General features: G+C 41.7%; 1 protein-coding gene across 1 annotated transcript; it reads left to right on the top strand.

Moving 5' to 3' along the window:
* The first annotated feature begins 215 nt into the window (after positions 1-215).
* LOC135542377 (zinc finger protein 883-like) lies at positions 216-13,263 on the top strand. Its single transcript, XM_064969302.1, has 2 exons — positions 216-804; positions 9,149-13,263. The coding sequence occupies exons 1-2, from the start codon at positions 429-431 to the stop codon at positions 10,720-10,722; spliced, it is 1,950 nt and encodes a 649-aa protein (XP_064825374.1). The 5' UTR covers positions 216-428; the 3' UTR covers positions 10,723-13,263.
* The last annotated feature ends 344 nt before the right edge of the window (positions 13,264-13,607 follow it).

The following is a 13,607-nucleotide window of genomic DNA, read 5'->3' as shown; positions in this document are numbered from 1 at the left end:
CACAGACTAAATATATTGACGGATTTATTTAGGGGGGGGGGGGTAATCAATATTTTAGTTCTAGCGAAGTCCCTGATTCCTACCCTTTAACTTTTTGTCTGAAAATAAAATATACGTTTTACTAAACTGCATTACCCACTCCCGTCAGCAGATGGCGGTATGAGACTTTAAGGCAATACTTGCTGTGTGACGTATAATCTAGTGGACTGAACGCTTCTTTGAACAGCAGCAGCAACAGTTAGTCAGCCACTTCGGAAGCTTGCTAGACGACATAGCTGAACCAATAAAGCTCTTTAGTCACTGTGTTTTAAAACAACGTCTGTCGTCTAGTTAGTTATCCGATTTAAGTTCATATTTATGGTGTTGTTATTATTCAGCTAGTAGACTGGTTAAGTTAGCATTAGCATAGCTAGCTAACATCTCCGACCATGAATTCACTAAGCTACTCTCCTCCTGCTGAAGAAGATGAGATCTGCTGTACGGAGAAAGAAGCTCTGGTGAAAGAGGAGGAGGAAGAGGAGGCTGTTACATTACAAAAACAAGTAGAGGGTGAGGCTGTTACAGTGAAAGAAGAAGATAAAGACGTTTCAGTGAAAGAAGAGGAAGATGCGTTCAGAGTGAAAGAGGAGGAGAGGGAGGAAGGAAAAGAGGAGGATGAGGAGATGACTGTCACATCGAAAAAGGGAGAGGAGGAAACTGGATATCTGGGCCCGGTTTCCCAAACGCATCTTAAGGCATCCAATGGTTCTAACGGTGAACTTAGCAATAAGATGGTTTTGAGAAACCGTTCCCTGATTAACACTAGTAAGTACTGTCTTAAATACAGAGGCACAAACTCTGCAGTTGTTGAACTGATGTATGGTGTTAAAGGAGAAATCTGTAATTACAACATCCATATTTTGACTTTTTTTATTATTTTTTTTATAGCCATTGATTCTTGAAGAATATAACACATGCCTCATGAGCTTAGTTCAACTGTTGTACCCCATCAAAACCCCAAATAAGCTTTTTTTAATCCAATGTTTAGAAACAATGTAAACCAGCACTGTATAGCCTCAACATGGTTAAAACTATAATGTTGATATCATGGATGGTCAATCCTTGCAACCTTTAGGTCTCTGTCTATGAATTTGAGAGTAGTTACATTTCTCCAGTCCCATCATCATCTTATTACCAAAACAGTGGTGGAATTACAGCTTTGTTATTGTTTAAACTGCAGATTGGTTGATGGTGCTTTTTTAAAGGGACAACCTAGGATTTAAACAGAACAAAATGGCTGCCCAGAGACTTTGTTTGGTAAACAGCTGAAGGATGGGGGCTGGAGAAATGTAACCACTCTCAAATTCATAGAGAAAGCTATTGTAGCCACCGTAACCCAACACCTAGCGACCTCGTCAAGAAGTTCAGACAACTTGGCGTAACAGTTATAAGGGTTAGGGTTAGTTGACTTGACAGTCGCTGGACCCAGGTTTGAGTTCAGCTCAGGGCTATCCCCTGAAGTCACTACACTATGAATACAAGGACTGGCCATCCATGATGTCATAATGATAGTTTAACCAGGTTTCTTGGCTATATAGTATATTCTAGAATTCATCCATGATGTCATAATGATAGTTTAACCAGGTTTCTAGGCAAAATAGTATATTCTAGAATTCATCCATGATGTCATAATGAGAGTTTAACCAGGTTTCTGGGATATATAGTACATTCTAGAATTGCCAGTGTAGATTTCCTGTGGGATTCAAATTGTTAGAGCTGTTTATAAGTCATTGTATAATATTCAGCCAATTTTATTCATACCATTACAATTTAATCAGGGTCTGTAGTGACACCTCAAGCACTATATCCTATCCAAGCCACATGGGAGGCCAACATTGACTACCGTTGGCTGGCATGCATAACTTCCAGTGAATGAAGCTTACTGGTGTTCCCCCAGCATTAGGGAAACCCCATTCCTATTTTAAATTCCTGGAGTTTATTGGACATTTTCCAGTACCTTTATAATTGTCTAGTATCTGTACTGTTTTCTTAGAAGTAGGTAGCAGAATCAATATAGTTAACCATTAGACATATGTGATTGTGCAAAGCTGGATCAACACACCTGGTCATTCTGGGTCTTGTGAAAGCCTTTGGACAGGAACATTGGTTAATCATTTGTAAGCACCATAGGTCTGGACTTGTGAAGGCCTTTGGACAGGAACATTGGTTAATCAGTTATAGGCACCTGCAATAGGAGTGTGCATGTCTGTTTATTTTTGTGTCATTGCAATGGTCACGCCACTAATAGAATCTATGCCCTAATGTCTGAGCCAATCAGAGAATGGAAACTAAGCATAAAGATAAGGGTGGCCAAGGCTAAAGGGTATTAATCATTTACATAAAGGGGAGTGACTATGCTATGCTGTGGGACAGTTTTTTGTATTCTGACATGCTCTCTAACTACGTCACATTTAGTGTCTCCGACTTCCGGCGACGACAGAGATGGCCGCCACGGTTCGCGTTCCTAGGAAACTATGCAGTTTTTTGTTTTTTTTACGTGTTATTTCTTACATTAGTACCCCAGGTCATCTTAGGTTTTATTACATACAGTCGAGAAGAACTGCTGAATATAAGATCAGCGTCAACTCACCATCAGTACAACCAAGAATATAACTTTCGCAAAGCGGATCCTGTGTTCTGCCTTTCACCCAGGACAACGGAATGGATCCCAGCGGGCGACCCAAAAAAACGACTCCGTAAAAGAGTGAAACGAGGCGGTCTTATCGTGCACCACTCCCTAGCATTCTTCTCGCAAATGTCCAGTCTCTTGACAACAAGGTTGATAAAATCCGAGCAAGGGGAGCATTCCAGAGGGACATCAAAGACTAACGTTCTTTGCTTCACGGAAACATGGCTCACTGGAGAGATGCTATCAGAGTTGGTGCAGCCAGCGGGTTTCTCCACGCATCCCGCCGACAGAAACAAGCATCTTTCTGGTAAGAAGAGGGGCGGGGCGTATGCCTTATGGCTAACGAGACGTGGTGTGATCACAGAAACATAAAGGAACTCAAATCCTTCTGTTCACCTGATTTAGAATTCCTCACAATCAAATGTCGACCGCATTATCTACCAAGATAATTCTCTTCGATTATAATCACAGCCGTATATATTCCCCCCCAAGCAGACACATCGATGGCTCTGAACAAACTTTATTTGACTCTTTGCAAACTGGAATCCATACATCCTGAGGCTGCATTCATTGTAGCTGGGGATTTTAACAAGGCTAATCTGAAAACAAGACTCCCTAAATTGTATCAGCATATCGATGCGCAACCAGGGCTTGCAAAACCTTGGATCATTGTTATTCTAACTTCCGCGACGCATATAAGGCCCTGCCCCGCCCTCCTTTCGGAAAAGCTGACCACGACTCCATTTTGCTGATCCCTGCCTACAGACAGAAACTAAAACAAGAAGCTCCCACGCTGAGGTCTGTCCAACGCTGGTCCGACCAATCTGATTCCACACTCCAAGACTGCTTCCATCACGTGGACTGGGATATGTTTCATATTGCGTCAGACAACAACATTGACTAATACGCTGATTCGGTGTGCGAGTTCATTAGAACGTGCGTTGAAGATGTCGTTCCCATAGCAACAATTAAAACATTCCCAAACCAGAAACTGTGGATTGATGGCAGCATTCGCGTGAAACTGAAAGCGCGAACCACTGCTTTTAATCAGGGCAAGGTGACTGGAAACATGACCGAATACAAACAGTGCAGGTATTCCCTCCGCAAGGCTATCAAACAAGCTAAGCATCAGTATAGAGACAAAGTAGAATCTCAATTCAACAGCTCAGACACAAGAGGTATGTGGCAGGGTCTACAGTCAATCACGGACTACAAAAAGAAAACCAGCCCAGTCACGGACCAGGATGTCCTGCTCCCAGGCAGACAAAATAACTTTTTTGCCCGCTTTGAGGACAATACAGTGCCACTGACACGGCCTCCAACGAAAACATGCGGACTCTCCTTCACTGCAGCCGAGGTGAGTAAAACATTTAAACGTGTTAACCCTCGCAAGGCTGCAGGCCCAGACGGCATCCCCAGCCGCACCCTCAGAGCATGCGCAGACCAGCTGGCTGGTGTGTTTATGGATATATTCAATCAATCCCTATACCAGTCTGCTGTTCCCACATGCTTCAAGAGGGCCACCATTGTTCCAGTTCCCAAGAAAGCTAAGGTAACTGAGCTAAACGACTACCGCCCCGTAGCACTCACTTCCATCATCATGAAGTGCTTTGAGAGACTAGTCAAGGACCATATCACCTCCACCCTACCTGACACCCTAGACCCACTCCAATTTGCTGACCGCCCAAATAGGTCCACAGACGATGCAATCTCAACCACACTGCACACTGCCCTAACCCATCTGGACAAGAGGAATACCTATGTGAGAATGCTGTTCATCGACTACAGCTCGGCATTCAACACCATAGTACCCTCCAATCTCGTCATCAAGCTCGAGACTCTGGGTCTCGACCCCGCCCTGTGCAACTGGGTACTGGACTTCCTGACGGGCCGCCCCCAGGTGGTGAGGGTAGGCAACAACATCTCCACCCCGCTGATCCTCAACACTGGGGCCCCACAAGGGTGCGTTCTGAGCCCTCTCCTGTACTCCTTGTTCACCCACGACCCCCCTATCCACATCGATGGAACAGTAGTGGAGAGGGTAGTAAGTTCCTTGGCATACACATCACAGACAAACTGAATTGGTCCACCCACACAGACAGCATCGTGAAGAAGGCACAGCAGCGCCTCTTCAACCTCAGGAGGTTGAAAAAATTTGGCTTGTCACCAAAAGCACTCACAAACCTCTACAGATGCACAATCGAGAGCATCCTGGCGGGCTGTATCACCGCCTGGTACGGCAACTGCTCCGCCCACAACAGTAAGGTTCTCCAGAGGGTAGTGAGGTCTGCACAACGCATCACCGGGGGCAAACTACCTGCCCTCCAGGACACCTACACCACCCGATGTTACAGGAAGGCCATAAAGATCATCAAGGACATCAACCACCCGAGCCACTGCTTGTTCACCCCACTATCATCCAGAAGGCGAGGTCAGTACAGGTGCATCAAAGCTGGGACCGAGAGACTGAAAAACAGCTTCTATCTCAAGGCCATCAGACTGTTAAACAGCAACCACTAACATTGAGTGGCTGCTGCCAACACACTGACTCAACTCCAGCCACTTTAATAATGGAATTGATGGGAAATAATGTAAAATATTTCGCTAGCCACTTTAAACAATGCTACCTAATATAATGTTTACATACCCTACATTATTCATCTCATATGTATACGTATATACTGTACTCTATATCATCTACTGCATCTTTATGTAATACATGTATCACCAGCCACTTTAACCATGCCACTTTGTTTACATACTCATCTCATATGTATATACTGTACTTGATACCATCTACTGTATCTTGCCTATGCTGCTCTGTACCATCACTCATTCATATATCTTTATGTTCATATTCTTTATCCCCTTACACTTGTGTATAAGACAGTAGTTTTGAAATTGTCGGAACGAGAAGCACAAGCATTTTGCTACACTCGCATTAACCATGTGCTAACCATGTGTATGTGACAAATAAAATTTGATTTGATGCGCAGGGAAAACAGTTTACATGGGCACAGACATCCTAAATAATTTCAGAATTTGCTAAATTCTAAGTTCTAACCCGAGAGTCACCTTAACTTTAACACCCAAATCGATACTGTCATTATCGTGGTTCTTCAATAATTACACATGATACTTAACACTGTAGCTGTTTAGTTACAGTTACATGTTCAACTATCATCAGCTGAGCCAGGAAATACTTTTCTGAATGACAGTCAAATGACAAACATCTTTATTTAACCAGGCAAGTCAGTTACACATTCTTATTTTCAATGACGGCCTGGGAACAGTGGGTTAACTGCCTGTTCAGGGGCAGAACGACAGATTTGTACCTTGTCAGCTCAGGGGTTTGAACTGACAACCTTCCGGTTACTAGTCCAACGCTCTAACCACTAGGCTACCCTGCCGCCCCCATGCAACAACAACCAAAGTGCTTCTTCATTCATTACTCTGGTAAAGACAGTTATGCCGTGCTCCACGTTGGATCCAACATCCCTAACAAATTGATGTTTTATAATGTGTTATTGTGTGCTTGATTTACAGTAGGGTCTTGTTAGTCTGTTTGGACACAGAGATACTTTGTTCCTAATGTGTAGAGAACTGTTCCTTGATGGATAGGCTATTGTACAACACACAGAGCTATGTTCCTTTATTCAGGGTATTTAGAATGACAACACATTACAGAGTAGCCTAGTCTGGTGATCAGGTTATGCTATGTCATGACAAAGAAATTTTAGTTTCCATGTTTCACCTGAAATATTAAATGATAGGTCTATGTTGTTGTAAGGTGAAATTTTGGCTCCTACTGTTGGTCTATGTTATTGTTAGTTGAAGTGGGTCGGCAGGTAGTGGTTAGAGCGTTGGGCCAGGAACCAAAAGTTTATTGAATCCCTAGCTGACAAGGTAAAAATCTGTCGTTCTGCCCCTGAGCAAGGCAGCACTGTTCCTAGGCCGTCATTGTAAATAAGAATTTGTTCTTAACTGACTTGCCCGGTTAAATAAAGGTCAAATGAAAAGCTATGGGTCCTATAGTAGGTCTATGTGATTGTTAGGTGACGTTATGGGTCCTATAGTAGGTCTATGTTGTTTTTAGGTGAAGTTATGGGTACTACAGTAGGGCTATGTTGTTGTTAGCTGAAGTTATGGGCAAATTTGTTAAACACAAACTCAGCAGGAGATTCGAACGAACCTTCCAATTATAATCCAAAAGTAATGTGAAATGCTCTCATGAGCAACCTGGAAATGGAGGCTATTTTTGCTATCACCCTATGAGAACTCCCCTGAGTTTTCCCCCACGGTGGTGAATTAGTGAATAGACACAGAGCTTAATGTGAGTTTCCTTGAGTAGCACTCCTGATCTTGCACTGTAATATTCATAATACATTGTGAAAAACTAAAATCTTTGGTCCAGGCAGATATACTACATCCATAACTAGTGGTTTCCTCATTACCAGATATACTACATCCGTAACTAGTGGTTTCCTCATTAGCAGATATACTCCATCCATAACTAGTGGTTTCCTCATTAGTAGATATACTACATCCATAACTAGTGGTTTCCTCATTACCAGATATACTACATCCATAACTAGCGGTTTCCTCGTTACCAGATATACTACATCCGGAACTAGTGGTTTCCTCATTACCAGATACACTACATCCATAACTAGCGGTTTCCTCATTACCAGATATACTACATCAATAACTAGTGGTTTCCTCATTAGCAGGGAGGAGTTTCTGCAACCAGATACACTACATCCATAATGCCGTGACGTTGTATCAGTTAATGTGACGACTGCTGCTCATCGAATGATTAACGTTTTATAATTGAGTGATTAAATTAGTCGGGCAAATATTAACTCATTAACCTGGGGCACCATGGGAAAATTAGTTTTATTGAGTTTCTATTCCCAAAATTTACTCAAAGAATTTCAGAATGTCGATTTTACTGTCGCTAATTAATCAATTTCCTCATTCTGAACGTCGCATAATCCGCCAATCTGCACAAACCCGAGTCCCACCAATGAGTCCGTACCACACCAATTTTAGTTGATTATTTATTTACTAGCAAGCCAAAATGATAATATAAGATACACATACACAAAACACAGTCTAGGCTATTGATTAGAACTTAGTACAACGGGCCAACACACGATGAAGCGTGTTACCCAAAATGGGGATTTAAAAGAGAAAGTACACGAGAGAAATATACATTTGGGTGCATTTGTCAGCTATGCTTATTTGAACCCTAACTTTGCCCCGAACTTCCGCTCTTATGGGTCAGAATATAATGTTGTAATTACGTGTTGAAGGTCTCCGGTGGAGGGTCTCCGCGTGGACCTGGTTCCTCGGATGTTTCACTTCTCTGGTGTAACTCTCTGGTTGTCCTTGTCGTCGTGGTCTGAAAGCAGTGTAGAGACACGATTCAATGGAGAGTGGTGACCGGGTAGTCCTGCTTGAATTCACCCTCTTAGACGCAGCTACTCATCCGTAGCATGGATTTGGTAGAAGGTTCCTTTGTCTTCAACCTCGTTGCATTTTGGGTTCGTTGAGTACTCAGACCTTGGCTGCAGCTCGGGTCACTTAGTTTAGCATGTTAATTCTTAACTCACATGTCTTATACCCTCGGGTCAGAAGTGGGCGTTTACGCCGTATACCTAGTTCCATATCCAATTTTACATTTCATCTTTACCAAAACATTCTCTTTGATTTGGACATTTTCCACCCAATGTACAATGTATAAACATCAAGCATATACCAGGACAACTCTTAAAGTGACACTGTTTTCGTTATGTCGTCCTTTAACTTTTAATAACAAAACAAAAATGACATTAATTTTCATATTCCATCTTTCGCCATAACCACCATTGTGGCTGACGAAACTCATTGTCCCAAAAGTCCATTTATTGCATGTTTAATGTTGAGGCCGGTTCTTCATAGTGAGAGGACAAAGTAATTTTGTCTGCTGTCTTAGATTTACAATGGGCATGAGGTGTCAAACCCCCCCATCTTCATACCCCTTATTCTCTTCTCCTCTGGTGGGGAGATCTCTCTGTCGGATTGTGGTCTCCGGTAACCTGACCTGACCAGGACAGTCATGACTAACTAGTGGTTTCCTCATTAGCAGGGAGGGGTTTCTGCAACCAAATTGTGTGTGCTTTGCCCTCATGCCGCAATTTTAGCAAACACAGAAAGTGGCCTATATTGGAGACCAAAAGTCGTCTGGCACATTGCTTAGGGTTTCAACAAATTTAAGAACTTATTTCTAGCCACCAATCATTGATGTTACTACTGATGTGAAAACAAAACAAAATGTGACTATTGTTGCTCATTTTAAGACAATTGTCAAATAATTTTAACATTCATTAGATATCAATTGTTGTACAACATCATGGCTACGCCGTTGGCATCACCTTTTACCGTGGATTCTGCTGTTGTGGGCCTTTAACCATCTGTCTGACTTTGTTGTTCACACAGGAGAGAGACGGGACTACCGTGGGTCCTCTGGGGAGCATCATCAACATCATGATGCTGACAAGGCAGAGAAGAGTCTCTCCAGATCAGAACATCACAAGAAACACCAGCAGAGATCTACAGGGAAGAGAACTCACTGCTGCTCTGACTGTGGGAAGAGATTCACCTCCTCATCAGGCATTCAAATTCATCAGAGAATCCACACAGGAGAGAAACCTCACAGCTGTGATCAATGTGGGAAGAGTTTTGTTCAATATGGACATCTGAAGATACACCAGAGAACACACACAGGAGAGAAACCTTATAGCTGTACTCAATGTGGGATAAGTTTTAGTCATTCAACCAGTCTGATATCACACCAGAGAACACACACAGGAGAGAAACCGTATAGCTGTGATGAATGTGGGAAGATTTTTACTACGTCTAGAAACCTGACTCTACACCAGAGAACACACACAGGAGAGAAACCATATAGCTGTGATCAATGTGGGAAGAGTTTTGCTCAGCTAAGCAGCCTGATATCACACCAGAAAACACACACAGGAGAGAAACCGTACAGCTGTGATGAATGTAGGAAGAGTTTTACTAGATCTAGCAATCTTACTCGACACCAGAGAATACACACAGGAGAGAAATCTTATAGCTGTGATCAATGTGGGAAGAGATTTGTTTTATCTGGCCTTCTGACTGTACACCAGAGAATACACACAGGAGATAACCTATATAGCTGTGATGAATGTGGGAAGAATTTGACAAGTTCTAGCAATCTGACTCTACACCAGAGAATACACACAGGAGAGAAACCTTTTAGCTGTGATCAATGTGGGAAGAGTTTTACTCAGCTGAGCAGCCTGATATCACACCAGAGAACACACACAGGCGAGAAATCTTATAGCTGTATTGAATGTGGGAAGAGTTTTACTCAGCTAAGCAGCCTGATATCACACCAGAGAACACACATAGGAGAGAAACCTTATAGCTGTGATGAATGTGGGAAGATTTTTACTAGGTCTAGCAATCTGATTCTACACAAGAGAATACACACAGGAGAGAAACCTTTCCTCTGTACTCAATGTGGGAAGGGTTTTACTCAGCTAAGCAACCTGATATCACACCAGAGAACACACACAGGAGAGAAACCCTATATCTGTGATCAATGTGGGAAGAGTTTTGTTCAATCGAGCCATCTGAAGATACACCAGAGAACACACACAGGAGAGAAACCTTTTAGCTGTACCCAATGTAGGAAGAGTTTTGTTCAATCTGGTGATCTGACAGTACACCAGAGAACACACACAGGAGATAAGTATTTTTGCTGTGATCAATGTGGGAAGAGTTTTGTTACATCTAGCCTTCTGACAGTACACCAGAGAACACACACAGGAGAGAAACCATATAGCTGTAATCAATGTGGAAAGAGTTTTGTTTCATCTACAGGTCTGACAGTACACCAGAGAACACACACAGGAGAGAAACCTTATGGCTGTAATCAATGTGTGAAGAGTTTTGCTACATCTGGGCAGCTGACTATACACCAGAGAACACACACAGAATATAAATCGTATTGCTCTAATTGACGTGGGAAGAGTTTTCCTCAGTTAAACAGCCTGGCACAGAACACACACAGGAGAGAAATGTCTTAGCTGTAATCAATGTGGGAAGAGATACTCTGATAAAAGTTACGTGATCAAACATCAGAAAATACATGGAGTTGTTTCATGATATCAATGAAATCATGTCACAATGTAGAATGTTTTAACATTGTAGTAGGAGTATTTTAATGATGTCACAATTGTAGAAGCCTAAATGTTTGCCCCCTGTTCTATTGATTTCAACTTGTAGCTGACTGTATTCTGCAGGTTGTCCTCTAACCAGAGAGGTAAGAGATATCTTTTTTTTAGTTGTGTTAGTTTCAACAGCACATACACCCCCCCCCCCCCCAAGAAGACTATGCCCGATGTCCAATATAAGTTCGGTTGAAAGTGAAAGTTGAAAATATGTATTTTCAGGGTAGTTTTTTTTCAGTGACTTGAAAATAACTTAATTTCATCTTACTTGCAGGTAGCCTAGTGGTTAGAGCGATGGGCCGTCATTGTAAGCCAGAATTAGTTCTTAACTGACTTATTTACATTGACGGCCTACCAGGGAACAGTGGGTTAACTGCCTTGTTCAGGTGCAGAACGACAGATTTTAACTTGTCAGCTCGCTTGTTAAAATAAGTAAATAAATACACATGGACGCAGTATAATAAATTGGTATATAATAAATTTTATTAACAATCTTACATCACTCCAGTATTTCTTGACAACATTCAAGTGCTAATTGTCTTTTTTCCACTACTGAAGAAGCATGACTCAAATCACCTCATATTTCAAACATCCAGCCGGACAAAAGATACATGTTTAATTATTCCATGCCTCACCATTAAGTTCATTATTGCCAATACATATTAACAAAGGGGTGTACATTTGGTTTTGATATTTACAATTATGTAATATTTAGTAATCCTAGTTAATCATGCAACCAACGATATTTTGGGGTGCAATTATATTGACATTGTTACCCTGCTTTTATATCCAACAACATGCCTATTGAGTGAACCCTGAGAAGAAAGAGAAGCTCCACAGTGAGGTGGAAAGTTTCTACGGATATCGCAGGGGTTTCCTCTTGAAATCAGACATGTCTGTGGTAAGGACAACTTGTTTGCTGTTTATCTCAAGGGTTGGCAGTCAAAAATATTTGTGGTTTGCGTTTAGCCAGTGCGTTACCATGGATCACAATTTATTTTGACTGCATGCTTTTCCGTATTGGAGATGAGTTTTGTTTGGGCTCGTTCAAGGGGACGCGAGTTCTAAAAGCTAGTGAGTTTTAGGAAGACGAGAGTTCTAGAAGCTAGTGAGTTTTTGGAACACGAGAGTTTTAGAAAGGAAAAGGAGAAAAAAATAATACGATTGTATATTATTATTCAGATATGTGTTTTTAATTGTTGACGGTCAGTAGACACCATGTTTATATTGTAGAAGGTGAAACATTGTAGATGATTATGTGAAATGGAAGTTGTGGAAATACTCTACAACTTCCGACTATGAAAAGCCAACTGACATTTACTCCTGAGGTGTTGACCTGTTGCACCCTCGACAACCACTGTGATTATTATTATTTGACCCTGCTGTTCATCTATGAACATTTGAACATCTTGGCCATGTTCTGTTATAATCTCAACCCTGCACGGCCAGAAGAGGACTGGCCACCCCTCAGAGCCTGGTTCCTCTCTTAGTTTCTTCCTAGGTTCTGGTCTTTCTAGGAAGTTTTTCCTAGCAACTGTGCTTCTACACCTGCATTGCTTGCTGTTTGGGGTTTTAGATTGGGTTTCTGTACAGCACTTTGTGACATCAGCTGATGTAAGAAGGGCTATATAAATAAATTTGATTGATTGATTGTACAACTGAATGCATTCAACTGAAATGTGTCTTGGGTGCACATATTGGTGTCATCTCGTTAGTCAGTATGTGTTTCACCTGTGCTGGCTTGTCCATCTCGTTAGTGGGAAGGTGTTTCACCTGAGCTGGTCCAGGTTCTATTTAAGAGTGTCTGGCCCAGTGCTCCAGTTGTTTTGATAGATGTGGAGAGTCTCCACCTTTTTGGTTTGCTTCCTGTCTGTAAGTTTAGTGTGGGTTTTTCTTTTTGTTTTCCTCTTGGGCAGATTTAGTGGGTCTCATGGTGGGTGTCTTTTAGGTCCCAGTTGTTGTTACAAGTCAACTTCCAGTGGACACCCCCATAGTGTCTTTCAGAACCTCTCCTAAAACCTGTTTAGTTGTGGTTGTTAGTTCCCTCTTCTATTTAATTGACTTTTCAGGTGTTCTTGTTGGGGAACGTAACAACAAACAATGTATTAAAACAATACTAGATTTTGGGTTGGATGTTGTGTCCAATTGTTAATATTTTAATCAATTGCATTTCCTTAGAATACTCATTAGTCTTTCAGTTGTTAATCTTCTGTTTTTTATCCTGTGTACTGAATATTTCAGTTTATTTTTATTAGTTTTTCTCCTGTGAAGCCATTGTGTTGCATCCATGTCTGAAATGTGCTTTATAAATAAAGCTTGATTTGAACAAAACCCAAGAACTGACCAATCAAGAGATTCTTGCAAAAGCAACACATATCTTGGTATGAAAAACAGTATACATTCAGTATATCTCAATAGTGCATGGTATGGAAGTTTATCACTTTGAGGTGGTCTCCCACAGCTCTGCTTATGTCATGTTCTGTGGCATTGCTGTTCCATTTCTTGACTGCCCCTGCAACACATTTAGTCATATTATATAAAACACTCAAAGTAATGGATATGGAGCATCTATGGCCTCCGTTACACCTGGCACCTAAATGTGACTTCTGTCATCTGGTCACTCAACTGCATTATGTTCAGATCTACCAGGATGGACATTTGACGCAGTCAGGCCC

This window comes from Oncorhynchus masou, chromosome 6 (genome assembly GCF_036934945.1).
Source record: "Oncorhynchus masou masou isolate Uvic2021 chromosome 6, UVic_Omas_1.1, whole genome shotgun sequence".
Classification (NCBI taxonomy): Eukaryota; Metazoa; Chordata; class Actinopteri; order Salmoniformes; family Salmonidae; genus Oncorhynchus; species Oncorhynchus masou.
This window is presented reverse-complemented; position numbering and strand designations above follow the sequence as displayed.